The sequence below is a fragment of the Ostrinia nubilalis genome, chromosome 21, assembly GCF_963855985.1.
Source record: "Ostrinia nubilalis chromosome 21, ilOstNubi1.1, whole genome shotgun sequence".
Classification (NCBI taxonomy): Eukaryota; Metazoa; Arthropoda; class Insecta; order Lepidoptera; family Crambidae; genus Ostrinia; species Ostrinia nubilalis.
This window is the reverse complement of record NC_087108.1, coordinates 5,444,224-5,462,784: the sequence shown is the minus strand read 5'-3', so window position 1 is coordinate 5,462,784 and position 18,561 is coordinate 5,444,224. Positions and strand designations below refer to the sequence as shown.

At 42.7% G+C, this 18,561-nt stretch overlaps 1 protein-coding gene across 1 annotated transcript in view; it reads right to left on the bottom strand.

The window, feature by feature from the left end:
* The window catches only part of LOC135082189 (clathrin heavy chain), a 44,656-nt gene extending 28,029 nt beyond the window's left edge, over nt 1-16,627 (bottom strand). The window contains exons 1-11 of the mRNA XM_063976959.1: nt 16,521-16,627; nt 16,261-16,369; nt 14,678-14,903; nt 9,201-9,455; nt 8,439-8,627; nt 6,630-6,884; nt 6,140-6,336; nt 5,504-5,684; nt 4,562-4,755; nt 1,872-2,098; nt 1,053-1,224 (exon numbers count right to left, since the gene is read on the bottom strand). Of these exons, the coding sequence (XP_063833029.1) occupies nt 1,053-1,224; nt 1,872-2,098; nt 4,562-4,755; nt 5,504-5,684; nt 6,140-6,336; nt 6,630-6,884; nt 8,439-8,627; nt 9,201-9,455; nt 14,678-14,903; nt 16,261-16,302 (1,938 nt within the window). The 5' untranslated portion in view covers nt 16,303-16,369; nt 16,521-16,627. The remainder of the gene's footprint in view (nt 1-1,052; nt 1,225-1,871; nt 2,099-4,561; nt 4,756-5,503; nt 5,685-6,139; nt 6,337-6,629; nt 6,885-8,438; nt 8,628-9,200; nt 9,456-14,677; nt 14,904-16,260; nt 16,370-16,520) is intronic.
* Between the last annotated feature and the right edge of the window lie 1,934 nt (nt 16,628-18,561).

The window sequence follows — 18,561 nt, the reverse complement described above, 5'->3', positions numbered from 1 at the left end:
TGTTTTGATTTTTTCCTTGTTGTACTTAGTTTTTAGTTTCTTAACAAGGTTCCCGCAGAAAGTACGATAGCGTCTATAAGTTATCTTTAAGATTTCATTTTGGGGGTTTGATTTTAGTTTTAAGTAAATAGTGTTTCTCAATCTAATACACCGTAATGCACCTGTGGTAATCCAGGGTTTTATGGTTCTTTTGCTATTCGTAACAATTAGTTTTTTAGTGTTGGACAGGATAGCCGACCTTACCATCTCTATTAGTGCAAAGGCATACGTATCAGGATCTTTAAAAACATTAAAGAAGGAGACGTCAACATCTACCAGACTCTTGTAAGCATTATCATAGTTAACTACGGTTTTATATTTTTGAGGTGTCGTTTGTTGATATTTATTTATAATTGACAAAAGAACAAGGCAGTGGTCAGTTACTGTAGTATTTAAAACCGCAGTAAAAGTCGTGTTGCTCCCTTTATCTACTCTTAAAAAGACATGATCTAGGCAGCCGTCTCCCCTCGTTGGTAAGTTATGAGCCGCTGAAAGTCCATGCAGTGATAACATGTTCAAATAATGTAATCTATTTGTTCGTTCTTGATTTGTTTCAATTGGGGAAATAATTAAATCAATATTGATATCACCTAAAATTAATACGTTTTTGTGAGGGGCGGTGTTTTCAAAATGATTGAATGATGATGAAGATGATACAAACCTACAGTCTTTTATAAATGTAGGCTATTGAGTTGAGGAATTTCCAATTACTAACTCGGTAGTCATCTTCGTTGACTGTCATTGTAAGACGACAGTATCCTACAACCTGATCGAGCCCGCGAATCTCCCCGCGTTCATCCCGTTCCGTACCAGTGTAAATGTGACGTCACGGCCGCCAGTACACTCGATCAGGTTGTACACGCTGTGATATTTCCTTGAACCTGATTAGCGGCGGCCACATAGGGCGCATAGGCTCGCGAGACACGCTTGACATCCTGCTCACTCTGGTCTTGAGCGAGCAGGACAGGATGTGAGCGTGTCTCGCGAGTCCATGCGGCTATTTATGCACATACCACGGCGCGCTTGATGTCGTACAGATCGGTGTAGTGCTCAAGCGCACGTTGCAGCAGTCCCGCCTTCTCGCACAGCTGCGCCACGTGCGCGCGGTCGTAGTGCGTGAACATCGCGTTGCCGAGGATCGCGTCCGCCACTTGCGGCGCTGACATCAGGTTCATCTCCAGCAACCTGGGTGGAGGGAAGAGTAGGTTAGAATAAAGACAAATAACAGGACCGGTCGTTATGGAAAGCCTTAAGAGAGGGCTATTCAGTGGACGTAATTTGGCTTAAATAAACGAAAGACAAATAAAAATAAGACTACAAGAAAATGGCGTGTGTAGATCAACCGTCTGCGATGAGCCGCGTCCACACCTCACAAATGCTGCTCAATTAAGAGCAAAGTGAGCAGCATGGTGGTATTGGTAGTAGGCACTGGTGTAGACGCGGCTTTAAATGTGTTTTTTTACGCAGGCACAAGCGTGTGTGTAATAATATTTCCGGTAACTTGGTACGGGACCGTCATGTGAGGTAACAGACTGTGGCGAGAACTCATGATAGTCACGCACAGTTGCCAGACATAGTTTGACGTTTTGTAGAGCAGTGCTGCGCGAGGTGAATCGCTATCAAGAAGCGGGATGCTATATCTTGCCTACGTCGTCTTTACGCATTGCTTATGAAGTGATCGGGCGTCCGTGCAGAGAAACGCTGACACAGCATAGGAGACACATTTACAGCCTATGGGCCCCTATTTAAGCCACTTTTTTTTCTTGGCTTCTGCGGTTTGCAATTAAGCCACATTAAACTCAACTCTAACAAACACAGAGTTGATCACTGACCTGGTCTGCAGCGGCCCCTCCTCCGGGCGGTTGTTCTTGAGCGCGTCGAGCAGGAAGGCGGTGCACTGCTGCACCATGTTCTGCTCCATGAACACGTCCACGATCTGGTTGATGTCGGCCAGCGGCGGGTCTTCAGCCACCAGCATGCCAGCGAAGCCCGCGCCTTGGTCGGGGCTCGAGCGCATGACAGAGCGGAGAAGGAAGATGTAGTCGGGGGTGTAGCCCACCTGGGGAATTGATTGTGACGTCAAGCTTTTGTTTGTAGACAAGAGGAATGATGCCTTTAATTTTGAATAAGGGCTCTATAAGGACCCCCACACTAGCGTCTTTACCGAACGGAGCACGAAGATGTAGTCGGGGGTGTAGCCCACCTGGGAAATTGATTGTGACGTCAAGCTTTTGTTTGTTGACAGATATAGGCAGACAGACTGGGGCAGGAAAGTTCTTGAGTGGCGACCACGAACCGGAAGACGTGGCGCGGGCAGGCCTCCCACTAGGTGGACCGACGATCTGGTGAAAGTCGCGGGAGGTGCCTGGATGCGAGCGGACCGGTCTTTGTGGAAATCCTTGGGGGAAGCCTTTGTCCAGCAGTGGACGTCTTTCGGTTGAAACGAACGCGAGATGTAGACAAAACAAATGACGCGTTTAATTTTGAATAAGGACAGTTCACTAGTGTCTTCACCGAACGGAGCAGGAAGATGTAGTCGGACCACCTGGTAAATAAATTCTTCTCAGCACTGGTCCATTTATTGTCCCAAAGTAGTGGTTAATACTGGGACGTAAAAGTGCATTTTACTCGACTGCGCCAGAAGAAGGGTTATTAAAAGCCTACTTGCAAAAATAAAATGCGTTTTAATTTATTCATATTATTGCGGCGTCAAGCGATGCGTTTAGTTTTGAATAAGGACTTTTTTAAGGGACCCCCTACACTAGCTTCTTGAGCGTCGTCATCTTGCCAGTGCACGCGCATCGTCAAAAAGTGGCGCTACGCAGCGATGGCGTCACGTCCGCGCGGCGTCGTTTGGCAACACGACGTACGTATATTTGACTAAACTATAAAAAGCAACATAACATCAAAACATTATGTAAAAAAATTTTACTAACAGAAAAATGAGAGAGTAAATGGTATAAATGTTCAGGTATAATTAGCTATTTTGGCATTTACCCAGTTTTGTTGTTTACAGAAAAATAAAGTTATGCGACGTAGTAACGGTTTGTTAGATATCTAAAGATTTTTTAAAACAATGTGATGTAACTTCAAAGAATAAGATCTGGCAAATGTGTATTGAATGCCAGTAATCACGTAGTCAAATTACAAGTAACAGTTGATACAAATTGCATTGACTAGTCAGCCTTTCCCAAAGTGGGCGATAACGCCCCCTTGAGGGCGCTGCAGGCCTAAAGACGCTGGTAAGAGACCCAGAAAAAAAATCGGGGCGTTGTTTAAAGGTTTAGGAGGCGATTTGTAATTTCATCTACTGGGAGGACTCGTAGACACCGTATGAGCACTTGACTATCGACTACAAATAGGGGCGCTATAAATAATTTATCTTATAAGTGGGCAGTAGACTCAATAAGTTTGGGAATCCCTGGACTAGCTAGAGGTAGTATATCCGTACCTTCTTCGCATACAGCACGATCTTCTGGAACTGGTCGGTGCTTCACCAAGTCGCCCAGCTCCTCGGAGCATTCCAGCTTCTGTTTGAGCCACTTCTCTAGAAGCTGCTTCACGTTACATTGACTAGGTAGACCCTAGAAGTAGTACATCTCCTGTACCTTCTTCGCGTAGAGCACGATCTTCTGGAACTGGGCCCAGCTCTTCGGAGCATTCCAGTTTCTCCTCTTTGAGCCACTTCTCTAGAAGCTGCTTCACGTTACATTGACTGGCTAGACCCTAGAGGTAGTATATCCGTACCTTCTTCGCGTAGAGCACGATCTTCAGGAACTGGGCCCACTCTTCGGAGCATCCCAGCTTCTCTTTGAGCCACTTCTCTAGAAGCTGCTACACGTTACATTGACTGGCTAGACCCTAGAGGTAGTACATCCGTACCTTCTTCGCGTAGAGCACGATCTTCAGGAACTGGGCCCACTCTTCGGAGCATCCCAGCTTCTCTTTGAGCCACTTCTCTAGAAGCTGCTACACGTTACATTGACTGGCTAGACCCTAGAGGTAGTACATCCGTACCTTCTTCGCGTAGAGCACGATCTTCAGGAACTGGGCCCACTCTTCGGAGCATCCCAGCTTCTCTTTGAGCCACTTCTCTAGAAGCTGCTACACGTTACATTGACTGGCTAGACCCTAGAGGTAGTACATCCGTACCTTCTTCGCGTAGAGCACGATCTTCAGGAACTGGGCCCAACTCTTCGGAGCATCCCAGCTTCTCTTTGAGCCACTTCTCTAGAAGCTGCTACACGTTACATTGACTGGCTAGACCCTAGAGGTAGTACATCCGTACCTTCTTCGCGTAGAGCACGATCTTCTGGAACTGGCCGGTCTCTGCGAAGCACTGGATGACCTTGCTGGCCACGTTGGCGCGCAGGTACACCGACAGCGCCAGCGTGGGGTCCACCTGCTTCACCAGGTCGCCCAGCTCCTCGGAGCACTCCAGCTTCTCTTCTTTGAGTCACTTCTCTAGAAGCTGCTTCACGTTACATTGACTGGCTAGACCCTAGAGGTAGTATATCCGTACCTTCTTCGCGTAGAGCACGATCTTCTGGAACTGGCCGGTCTCTGCGAAGCACTGGATGACCTTGCTGGCCACGTTGGCGCGCAGGTACACCGACAGCGCCAGCGTGGGGTCCACCTGCTTCACCAGGTCGCCCAGCTCTTCAGAGCATTCGAGTTTCTCTTCTTTCAGCCATTTTTCTAGAAGCTGCTTGCGGCCTGTCGAAATAAGTACGTGTTAATCTCTGTAAAATGAAGGGTTGTGATATGACACCATACCAGTATGCATATTGAACCTGTGTGAAATGAGGGTTTTCGCGTATGAAAAATCCGCCAGATGGCAATACGTAGACGCAAGGTCCAAATGCTGCAAGATTTTTGACATGACATTGACAGATATGTCAAAATCCACCAATCACGCAGCAGTCAGACCCCACATCCACGTCCCGCCATCTAGTGGATCTTTCATACGCGAAAACCCTCATTGAGGAAGACACCAGGCCTGCGCAATGTGCATCTCCCTGAGTAAGCATCGAAAACAAAACACACGCTGAGGTACGCCGGCGGTTTTAAACCACAAGGGATTCACGAGCGAGTAGCGAGTGACGTACGCGGGTGTATTCTGCACCCATTGTGAAGAAAAAATAGGCGTGTGGTGCGCTAGATGGCAACACAATAACACCATAATAGCAGTCAGCCATGTTGCATCGGCACAGTGCCGATCATTGACGTATGTAAACGAAACGGTGCTCCATTCTGAGACAAGCTAAATTACACCATATCGTTGACCACATTGTAACGGGCTTGTAACGGGACATCGCGACTGTGTGACGGGCGCCCGCAGTGAGTGTGCGAGCGCGACAGCAAAATAATTACGCGCGAGCGATAAGGATGGGTAGCTTGGGGTCATTGGACAAAATTCTACGTGCTCACAGACCGGGCTTTAGACATTTTTTTTCCCACTCACCCTGCAACAGCACGGGCCGGCACAGCTCCAGCGACTCGAACTTGTTGAGCTGCGCCTGGTCCAGCAGGATGCCGAAGTACTGCAGCAGCGGCGACGTCTGCCCCGGCTGCGTCGGCACCTGCTGAAACCGCTGGATGGTCTGCGGCGTCCGCAGGATGCCTCGCGGAGCCATCGCTGCGACCTGCATCAATGACAACGCTTTCAAGACTCCTTTCGTCAATAGTTCTATAATTTCAACCGAAAGACGTCTACTGCTGGACAAAGGCCTCCTCCGAAGCGTTTTGCAAAGACTGGCCTTGAGCTGCCAGCATCCAGGTGCTTCCCGATACTCTCACCAGACCATCGGGCCACCAAGTAGGAGACCTGTTAAGATCTAAGATTTTTCGTCCGTAATCGACACTCGAAAACTGTTTTGTCTCAATGGCCATCAGTTCTAGATCTCCCACCTATTGCTACTTAACTTTGGCAATTTTGTGAGCTATTAAAGTTCCTTTGCTCAGATTTAGAATTTTCAATAATGATTTCTGATTGTCAAATAGTCAATAGACATGTCATGAAATACCAGAAATAGTGCTAAGATATATTAAAAATATTATTTTCTGCTTATGGTATTATTCTAAGTTCTATAGTCCTTACCTTTGCAGCTTCTCCGTACTGGCCGTTAGTGAAGAGCATGTTGAACTTCCTGACAAATAGTTCTTCAGCGCCCGCGAGATTGTTTCGCACGGCGAGACGCAGCGCCAACTCAGGGTTTTGCAGCACCGTGTTGATGTATGGCACGATGGAATCCTCTTCTACCGTCACTGAGAGAACCTGGCCTTTGCGGTTCACACCTAAGATTTGAGGAGAAAATATAGATGTTGAATTCATAGGTAAAGCCTTTCTTTCAGCACAGTTTGTTATAGAAGTTTGATATTGAATTCTAACATTTTATGATAGGGAGTATGCAAGGAGAAGAGAGCTAATATTCAAGCTAATTATGGAGATTCACTATGTCTGTTTTGTGACTTTTTTATTTTCATAATTATTCATGTTTATTTTTTATTACTGGTGACTTATTTACCACCATAATGAAGTAATATTATCACAGTCAAGTCTCTTATAACATAATGTAATTTCCACTCACCGATAATTCCTCCAGTGGCTTCATGCGGCGCGGTGACAAATATGGTATCTGACGAAATCCTGTTCATGTAGATACAGGTGCCGGTCTCGATGTCGTACATGTGGATGTATCCGTACTTGGTGATGAGGTAGATGACGTCATACTTGGGCGACACCTGCATGGCGACGGGGAAGTCGTTCTGAGCCTCCGCGGGGAAGAATACGTCCACGGCCTTTTTGGGGAAGGGCTGGTTGCCCGCGGGCGTTTGGCCCACCTCTGTTGACAACATTAAATTGCATAAGTACTACAGTCGACACAAATTACTCATTAGTGCGGCATTTTGACGCAGAATTCAGTTTATTCAGGTGCTGCTAACTGTCGTAGTGACTTTAGCACCTTCTCAATACACTCAATATGAAATATCATTATTGAATTTTACCATCGCACTTCAGGATGAAGATAATATGATAAGTGCTGAGAAGAAACGCCGGAACAAACTTACTTTTTGTCCATTTTCATAATGTCTGTATTTTGGAAATACCAAGCATCTAAGAAATGTCGCAAACTAAGAATAAAAATCATCCAAGTATAAAGTCCGGTCGCCGAGCAGATAGCTTCGGCCGCCCGTCGCACAGGAGTGTGCGAGCGCGACAACAATATAATTACGCGCGAGCGATAAGGATGGGTTGCTTTGGGGTCATTGTACAAAATTCTATCTGCTCGGTGACCGGATTTTTAGCAGCATTTCAAGAAGATCTATCGACTCACCGATGATGTGCAGCTTGCCGCCCTGTGCGGTGCGCACAGCGAAGCAGAAGAGCGTGGAGGGTTCGGCGTTGCCCTCCGCCTTGAAGGTGGCGAACGACGCCGCGTGGCCCTCGATCGGCTGCGAGCACTCGCGCTCTACATACAGCTGCCCGCGGCATCATAAGATGCCTCACTCACCGATGATGTGCAGCTTGCCGCCCTGTGCGGTGCGCACAGCGAAGCAGAAGAGCGTGGAGGGCTCGGCGTTGCCCTCCGCCTTGAAGGTGGCGAACGACGCCGCGTGGCCCTCGATCGGCTGCGAGCACTCGCGCTCTACATACAGCTGCCCGCGGCATCATAAGATGCCTCACTCACCGATGATGTGCAGCTTGCCGCCCTGTGCGGTGCGCACAGCGAAGCAGAAGAGCGTGGAGGGCTCGGCGTTGCCCTCCGCCTTGAAGGTGGCGAACGACGCCGCGTGGCCCTCGATCGGCTGCGAGCACTCGCGCTCTACATACAGCTGCCCGCGGCATCATAAGATGCCTCACTCACCGATGATGTGCAGCTTGCCGCCCTGTGCGGTGCGCACAGCGAAGCAGAAGAGCGTGGAGGGCTCGGCGTTGCCCTCCGCCTTGAAGGTGGCGAACGACGCCGCGTGGCCCTCGATCGGCTGCGAGCACTCGCGCTCTACATACAGCTGCCCGCGGCATCATAAGATGCCTCACTCACCGATGATGTGCAGCTTGCCGCCCTGTGCGGTGCGCACAGCGAAGCAGAAGAGCGTGGAGGGCTCGGCGTTGCCCTCCGCCTTGAAGGTGGCGAACGACGCCGCGTGGCCCTCGATCGGCTGCGAGCACTCGCGCTCTACATACAGCTGCCGGCGGCATCATAAGATGCCTCACTCACCGATGATGTGCAGCTTGCCGCCCTGCGCGGTGCGCACGGCGAAGCAGAAGAGCGTGGAGGGCTCGGCGTTGCCCTCCGCCTTGAAGGTGGCGAACGACGCCGCGTGGCCCTCGATCGGCTGCGAGCACTCGCGCTCTACATACAGCTGCCGGCGGCATCATAAGATGCCTCACTCACCGATGATGTGCAGCTTGCCGCCCTGCGCGGTGCGCACAGCGAAGCAGAAGAGCGTGGAGGGCTCGGCGTTGCCCTCCGCCTTGAAGGTGGCGAACGACGCCGCGTGGCCCTCGATCGGCTGCGAGCACTTGCGCTCTACTGAGTACAGCTGCATCGCGCCTACCACGCGGTTCTGCTGCGCGGAGATACCTGGAGAATTCACACATTATAACGATAAGTGGACTCCGAGATAGGATATGTCAACAATCAGGATAGGATTTAGAGCCTTGCCACACTGGCGGATTACAAGCGGTTTCAAAGCGGCGGCACGCCGCGTGTCCGCCTCCGCTCCGCTTGCAAACTGTGCTAGTGTGGCAAGGTCCTTAATAGAAAAGGTTTATTTGACCAAAAAGATGAGTTGGTACAGTTTTTCTTCTAAAACAACTTGTGTAACTTTTGCATACTGAAACATGTGCGTATGGGCGTGTATTTCTGGAACTATCACAATAATAGCAAAGTAATTGATTGAGCAAAAGACGTCAACTAAGGTAATAAACTTATCCTTCAATGACCGAAGCTTCAAAATACAGTAGTTATCCAATTTTCTATTTTAGGCATGTTTCAATCCACATGACGATTAGATGAATACTTAATAGCCGGCGAACGGCCGCCGGCTAAACGGCGAGGGTCGTAGCGAGGTAAGTTAAAGGTTTATAGATAGATGATAGCATCGCAAAGAAATTCGAAGTTCCAAGGGCGTCCCAAAAAGTTTGGGATACTCACCAACTAACAGCAGCCACTGTTGCTTGGGGTCCGTCCTGTAGTTGATGATCTGGCAGTCGGCGAGCGAGGCGTGGCGGTCGAACATCTTCACCGGCGTGGAGTCGCCTTCCATCGACCAGTGGTACACCGACATCTTGGTGACGAGGGCGAGAGTGTTCAGGGATATCCACTTCCAGAACACCACGTCCTCTGTCATTGTGTGAGCCTTCATCTTTGACTTCATTTCGATGTTGAAGATCTGCAGCGTTTTTTGAGCTGCAACAAAAATTAAAATATTTACATTTTCTCTGATACAGGTTACAGTGGAATATTCACATCTTTCCTTGCATCTTATATTTAATTAAAAACCTTTTTAAGTCAGAAATGGGATACCTAAATTTGGTGATTGTAATGAACATGATTAGTAAATTAAGTTGTCTCTTGACTCTTCTAAAAACCAAGTTTTTACATAGATATCCAACTAGGATCAGTCAGTGAATTTTTATCTAAACAGTAGTTTTAATTTTTTGTAGGGATAAACACACGTGATAGCTTGTTTGTAATTCAAAAAAATTTTTATAAGTAATATTCTTTATGCTTATCTGACGAAAGATAAATAGTTACGATAAATGATTCATATTTAAACAAGAATGACGTCATACTCATAAATAAACATCAGTAACGTAAGAAATCTTCAAACAACTTCTTTACTCGAGTTTTAATCGTAAAAAAATTTTACTAAGCATGGTAAATTATGTAGATTGGTTGATCTGAATTTGCTTCATTTTCGTGTTCATAATGAATATTAAAATATTTCATTCACATTGATAAGCACTTGCTCCGTCTAAGCGAGCGAGCGTAGACAATACAATGTTGACACGAGTGTTCGCCTCGTATCAAGGCTGGGCCCACTCACTCGCGACAAATTGTGACCCGTGACTCATCCTATCTTGGAATCGCTCTACACAAAGTGCGATGTATGAATATGCGCCAGATAACCAATTTGTTGTCAGAATTTAGAAAATCCCCGTTTATATCAAACGCTTTTTTGCGTGCGTCTTAATTTGGATCGGCAGTTTTGTTTACAGCAGACTTAACTTCATAGTGATATAACTGTTCTACTTCTGCAGAAGATGATAAAGTTTATACAACTTCAGTCATATCTGTCGTAAAATAAAAGCAATAAAAGTGCGCATCACAATTCTAGTGTTCGTTAGGATCCGGAATAACGCCGTCATAGAAACTTCCTATTTACAGGTTCCGCGAACCAATGCAGTCATCTCCTTTATCCTGTTTTATAACGTAACGCTGGTATCATAATAACTAAGCAGAAATATATCAAACGACACCTAAAGTATTAACACCTCATTCCAAATAAGACTACTAGCACCTACTAGCAAGGACATTTAATTTATTCTTCAGATATTGACTTTTATTGATAGAGGTCAGTTGCAAGAAATGTGGGAATGTCTCACAGCCATTGCCCGCCTATTGTCTGCACGTAACGAAGGTGTTTCACGATATTCTACCCTAAGTCTATTAACTATAAGATTTATAGCGCGCGGGGTTCGACATGGAAGAATGAATGATCGTGTTTATCACTTTTACTTTCAAGCAGTTGGTAGTTAGTTTCATAGTGAAATTGTTTCGCGGAAACTCTAAAGTGCTTCATACATTTTTCTTTTACGTGGATACTTGAAAATACGTACACAAAAGAAAAACCAACAGAATCCCCGAGATTAATATTATTAGTTACATAACGAGGAAGGGAACTCTAGCACTTAGCAACATGAAGATGATGTCTGAGATAACTCCAATGATTCCTTGTGTACAACATTAGATAAACATAAAGTCTATCTTTGTGCATGATGAGTAACCGTTACAAGCGGCTGGCTTCCCTCTAAATGCAGTCTTGTGTTTCGCTCTATCCGTCCATTTGATGACCTAAGAACGGTACATTTAAGGTTACGGCTTGGTATTCTTTAGAGCTTAGAATATCGGTGGCCTCTGTTTTCAACCGACTTCAAAAAAGGAGGAGGTTCTCAATTCGGCCCGTATGTTTTTTTTTTTCTATGTTTGTTACGCGATAACTCCGCCAATTATGAACCGATTTGAACAAATCTTTTTTCGGCGTATAGGTAATACCACAGAATAATAATAAGTACTACGTACAGAAGTTTTACTTCGCGAAGGTATTTAAAAAAATGTATGCTCAATGTCATTAACAATATGGTGTAATTTAGCTTGTCTCAAGAGTCAAGCAAGTTTGTCAGAAGTTTTGTTGACAAACGTCAGTGATCGGTACTGCGCCGAAGCTATAGGGCTGACTTCGGTAAAATGATGTGACGTGAGGTGCCAATCTGCAGAAAATGGCGGAGGAAATACATGATTTAGCATGAATTATCATGAATAATATTAACTACTTATTTACCTCTCAGTGTCTTCAGGCAACTTAAAAAAGTACATTCTGTGTTTTTATTATTATTTAGGCAGTTAAATACTGCACAGTATTTAGTACACCATTTTCTTTATTTTTTTCCATCATACACAAGAATACGCGTGCGTGAGTCAATGTTCGCTCGTATGTGAGGCCTTGTCGAATAGTACTCTTGTAGGGGGCAATCGTGCGTGTTTTGTTTTCGATGTAAACTCGCGGAGATGAACAGGCCTGGTAATACCTCAAGGGTGGTCCCATTTAAATTTAATAATAGAAAAAACAACCCCCAAGGGTGGAAAATTGGGGATGAACTTTTTTATACGCAATATCTCCGCCGATTATAAATCAATTTGAACGATTATTTTTTTGTTGAATAGGTATTATCAAAAGGGTGGTTTCATGCGAATTTGAAGAAGATATTTCACCCCCAAGGGTGGAAAATTGGGGATGAACTTTTTTATACGCAATATTTTTAATTTTTAGTTTTTTTTTTTGTGTTCACGCATTTGAAGTCGGTTTTATTTTTTTTAAAAGTTAATTATAGTTACACGATAAACCGCGTCAAAAAACTATGAAGTCATCCTTGAGAACTTTGTAGCTTTTAGGAGTAAAGAAATTTCTAAACTGAAGGGCGTATAATATTGTTTTTAAAATAAATATAAAGGGCGTATAATAATTTTAAATGGTGTGAAATCAGTCAAAGATAGATACGATAATCGCTTCCTAATCAATCGTTATCAGCATGATCTTGTGTATCCGATATAGCCGATTAGGGATTTGAATTAACATAACGTAAATCTTCTAATTACCTACTAATTTACAAAACCTTTGTTTGTTTCTGAGTTACATAGAAGCTTATAAATATTATTTTATTAATCATTCCAAATGAGATGATGCAGTTTACAAAGGAAACACGCACTTTAATAATGGGCTCGCTTTTTTATCTAAGTAAGCAAATAATGCTTGCTATATCCAATACCCACTCCTGTTCTACCTACAGATCTATTAATTGTGTCTGGATTTTCAGGCTATCAAACCGAAGTATGACTGCACAAGAGCTTAGAAAAAGACCAATCGTCGATGAGCCGATACGAAATTACGGACTAAACGCCGGGAACTTTTCTACTACACAGGCAATGGACTTTGAAGGTCAAACAGGTGCTGTGAATGACTTCGTTTAACTTCTAGACCTTGATGGATTCGAACGATAAGATTAATCTACGTACTACCCCAAGGTCAAGGGAATCCGATTGAAATAGAAAGGGGCAACGACATTTCAGCTTTTGTTGTTGCATTTGCGCGTTTCCGTAAAATTATTAGTTTGGTGCCAACATCGTAATGTCTAAACGGTGGTGAGTCACCACCAGATGGGTACATATTTAATCAATGAATTCTTTATCTTGCACGATTACTGAAACAAGGGAAGGTAAGGTACAATGCGACGACAAAGAAATTGGTAACACTGCGAAAATAACTCGGTCATCATCCCACGCACTTCTCTTTTGCCTTTATGTCGCAAATCTTTTATTCACGAACACGTTAACAATCGAAGATGGTATTCACCATTATGGGCTTGGTGTAATTAATAAAATGGAAGTGACTCGTGAATGGAATTTGGGATACCTACACAAGGTGTTTTTCGTTTTATGTACCTTTACCCTTCAAAGGTGAAAGATATAAGCCAAAAGTATTTTTGAAGCCTTATAAATCCAAATAGCAAGTGAAATCACATAATCCTTTTACGAATTCTAATAGGATTCTAGAAAATTCGTATGCAAATTGGAATTCTAAAGCTCATAAAAGGTCCCTGGATAGAGCTCCTACTGTCTTTTCTGCACAAACTCACTGACGTATATGGGAGACTAGTTTTTCAGCCCACTTTATCACACTCGTACACCCACTTTAATACAGTATGTAGAAAATAGCTGTATAATAAAGTCACTGTTTACAAACATAAGCCATTAATAAGGCCTTAACGCCGGTTCAAACTCTTCTATTGTAACTGTTTGTTGACATAGTTATTTACGAAAATAGACTTCCCTTTCTTCCTCAGAGTATTGACCCTAACTCAATAGCCCTGCCCTGCCTTATTATGAAGGCATTAAAGATGTTTGTCATCAAATCGCACGACAGATGAACGGATTTAGATGATATAAGCAGACAGAATTTGATTACCAAAACAGATCCTATTAGATGTTATTGGAATCAAAAAACATTTCAAACTGTCAACTGTAGAAGAAAGAGGATATCCCAGAGACACAACTAATTCTTCCCAAAGCATTTTGAAAAGTAAAAAATTAAATTAAATACATAGTAGGTAGTTTTTGATAATGTTACTGAAGTAGTCTCATCACTGTCATGGTTTATTCATGACCAATATCAATTTTTCTCATCAAATGGACAGCTGATTACGTCATCGCGCATTCAGTGACGCAATTTACGCAATGCGTGAATTTAACACATTAGTATTGTTGTTATGTCACAATTAAGGCCACTGAGCTATGCCAAATGGTTATGGCGTCTGACACCTGAGTTCAGAGCTAAGTTAATATAGCTTTTATGATGTTAAAAGATAAAAATCCTTATTTTACTGTAATATGACACAGAATAATAAGTAAGTATAATAGACACAAAAGTACTTTATGAAAACAAGTAGAAAATAAGAATAAAGTTTCTTTTACACTACATAAATCACTTTTGGCATTATGTATTTATTAAAAATGTTTCTCTGTGGATAGTTCAGTCAGTTAATCTGTCATTCAATCTTATATCTCTATCTTATCAGGTATTCTAAATTCTAATATTATATCAATCTCAAAAGAAATAAATAAATCATCTTCATCAACAGCCCTTTACAGTCCACTGCTGGACTATGAGCCTCCTCCACTATAGTGGAGGGTTTTGCCATAATCTCCACGCTTGGCAGGCGGGTTGGAGATCGCAGTTTAAAAGATTGATGTTTTTCAGAGAGCGCTGCTGCCCATTCTCTGTTTGATGTGTAGTCCCTAAGTCGCCTCTTACGACACGAAATAAATACAAATAAGAATATATTAATTCTTACCTTCAATGCCTGCCTTTCCTTTGAGGGCGATGACTTTGCTGGCAGGGTTCATGATGGCCGAGTCAGCGCTGATCGGCCTGCGGATGGGGGTGGTGGGGTCTCCCATGTCGATGATGACCACCTCAGCCGTCTCTCCGACCTTCTCCCGGACACAGATAAACTTGTCAGACTCCATGGTGAGAGTGTTGAAGGATATGGAGGCTGGATTGATCCCCACATTGGTGAGCTATAAAGAAATAACAATCTATATATATAAAAGAAAGTCGTGTTAGTTACACCACTTATAACTCAAGAACGGCTGAACCGATTTAGCTGAAAATTGTCAGGGAGGTAGTTTAGAGCCAGGAGAAGGACGTAGGATACTTTTTATCCCGTCCGAAATAAAAAAAAATTCTGCTTATTTATTGCCATTAAGGCGGAACAAAGTTCGCCGGGTCAGCTAGTATTTTAATATAAGGGAACCTTATCTTGATTGGAAGATCATCAACGCATAATACAAGTAATAATGATAATGTGCTGAATTATTTTAAAATTAACATTAAACTTTCATTTAATTGTAATTGTGTTGAATTATAAGTATAATAATTCAAGCATTAACAATACAATACTCAAAAGAAATTCATTATTAAACAGTCTATTAATACCCATGGGCTGATTATAAGCTAAACTAAGTTGAGTGCCTGTGCTAATAGGAACTAAGCATTATGATTTGTGAAAAATGTTGGTCTAAAATTGAATAAAGATATTTTATTTTATGATCTATATTAAAACATGGATTAATTAATACCACAATAAGGGAGTAGATTTCTTTTGAAGGGCTGGTCTTAGACATGGCATTATTTGTTTAAACTTCTATTAGGAAAAATTCCAATCAGTAAATATTATCCAAGCAATGCTTACTCACAGTAGTATGTGGGGCAAAGGAGTAAAAGAAATTAGTTATTGTTCCTGTGTGAAACGCCCATCCAATAAAATCAAAACCTGAGAGGGGTAAGTAAGGCTGTAACTGACATAATTAAAGCAAACTACATCATAGTGGGTAGATACAGTGGTACCCTTTAGCAATACATTTCAATAAGAATCAATCTTACTGGAAATTCAAATAGGCTACACACAGTAAGTTTTTGTAATCTAATTAGATTTCAATTTATGCCAATAAGTCAACTAATATTACTCAGGATCTATATATATAATATAAATAAGAAATCTATTTATTGTTTTGTATCTATCTTCATACAATACTAGGAAACCCATCATCAAACTTTCAGCCAAAATTGGGGAGGCATTTGTAGGTACCTACGCCGACCTTTAAGAATTTTGGCACATATTCCACAAACCATATGATCCAGAAAGGAATGTAGAACAAATCAATACCCGTCGCACTCCCGTAGGTACGCCGACAAGGGGGTGGAAACTGACATTTGGTAATTGCGCAATGTCACTGCTGCGGCCACCCTGGCCCTAACAGCCACTAAGAACTGCATCAACACCACCCACCACACTCCCCAATCATCCCCTGATAACTTTCTTACACCAAAGGAAGCACTATCGCCAAATCCAATAAAACCGATGGGCGTACTCACCTGTAAGTGCTCCTGAAAACGTATCGGTAAAACTTGCGCCATGGCTCCTTTGCTCCTCGCCTTATCTACACCGAATCTGATGAAAAGCGACCCTTGGAAATCGCGAAGTCTGAAAAGATATCACAAATCAATTCACTGCTGTCTCATCCGAAAACACTTTTGACAATCAACATGGCGTTCATGTTCAAACGAAAATTGACAACGACGAAAGCATCAAGATTTATCCACTTTAAGAAAAGAAACGAACTGAATTTACTCACTAATTCATTAAATTCTACATTAAGGAAACTGAGGAGTAGGAATTTTGACTATTTCAAAGAAATACTATGACGAATATTGTACACCCTCGGCTGCCACATACACAAATCAAAGAGCATATGAAATGGCAGATGAAGGAAGGGGAAAGGTTCACAACTGCGTTCGAAAGTTTGTGTTTTTGCGTTACTCACGGTGTGAGCTCAATGGACAATGCACTCATTGAGTGAGCTCATATTTTTTATAAAATGGTAACACTGGTTGATCAAAGAGATGATAAGTAAAAGATTGAGCACGGCTACTACTGTGCCCCGATTGCGCTAATTTTTAACGTCTCGAATACAACATTGGCAAGTGGCAACTGCTGAGCTAATAAACTCGCAGCGAAGCAAAGCAAAAGCAAATATTTGTATCTGAAGTTTGTCGCGAAGATTACTGTTTGCCTCAACTTTCGACATATTGAAGTAAACTGGCTCTATGTATACATAATCTCTGGGTTTTTTACAGAGAAAACTAGTCGCAGGGTGTGGAAACTTCCATACAACGGTCATCGAAGTGAAACTTGCTTTCAAACAGCGACATCGGTGAATAAATTCAAATACTTTTTAACTACCCTAAAACGCTCTAGATGTCGCTGCTCCTATTTCCTTCATATTTTCATTTTTTTTCTTAATTAAAATATATTTGAGAATATTGTTAATTACAATGTGAAAACTTTTTTTAAATGAAATTAATTTGTTTTAATTTAAAACTGAACATTGACATTTTTGTTATAATTTACATAAAAGAGTAGTAGAAATTACTATTTAACATATGGCAACTTTGTTTTTCCTCCAAAATGGCCGGTGTTGTTTTTGTTTTGTTAAAATAATGCATTCTTGTTTTCTTAGCCATCATTTAAGTTTTCTGTGGCCCTATTAAAGTATTGAAGAGTCGTCGAGTCAAATTCAAGTTCATTCCTTCGTACCTGCTGCTGTTCTGGTTCATCGGAGTTTTGTTCGTTCCTTCGTGAATCGCGAAGAAACTTTCTGTTATGTTCACAAGTGATCTGAGTTTTCTCAATGTGCAAATGCTTTTTTAGTGTTGTTGAAAACTTTGCGAAAAGACGCTTTTGGTGTATAATATTATGTGTGTTCATAAATAAAGTAAAATTATTAAATTCAAAAGTTTTTGTTTACTTATTTGCATTTCCATGTGCAATGTAGAATTTTTCCAAATCCATTGTTTTGAAAATAATACAATACGTACACCATAAAGATAAATATTTTCAAAATAATGGATTTGAAAAAATTCTACATTGTACATCATAAAAACAATAATTCTTTGAAGGTTATGAGGGCCTATGTGTGCGTGAACTGTGTGTATGTGTGCGTGGACTTTATGTATGTATGTGTGCGTGTACTATGTATGTATGTGAGCGTTACGTACGTAGGTTAAGTACAGGGAATTTAACACCAGGCTGTCAATTAGTAGGCTCAAAAATTTGACAGAGAGGGTTCTCTATTTCCTATGTATTACTTTTCTCTATGTTTTTTTTCGCTCGCCGCATGTGACAGTGGCAACACGTGTTTCAGGTGTTTAAGTGGAAAAATCAAATTCTAACGTAGTTTAACTCAAAAAAAAAACTCAATTTTAAGCTTAGTTATTTTAATAAATAACAACAGGTGACGGATTTATCTGGTAAAACCGTAAGTAGAATGGAATTAACTCCTCCCGATCCCCCGGATCCTCCGGATCCGGCCTCCTGTTCAATGGACATTTCTCAACCACTGTTTTCCCAAGCCGCAACAAAACGCCGCCTGGATTCGGAGGTTCCTTCTGAACCCGCGAAGAGATCCAACAACCCTTCTGCTGCAATGTCATCTCCAAGCAGCCAACCGGTGTACACGCACCCATCTCTTGTTATCGCACCAAAAGTCTACAGTGACCTTGACAAAGGCCCTTTTATTGTCCACGTGTCCCGCATCGAAACCGAGCCTAATGCCCCAACTTTCATCCAGCCAATTAGGTTTGGAAAATTTTTGGTCAATAACAAAATTAAGGACG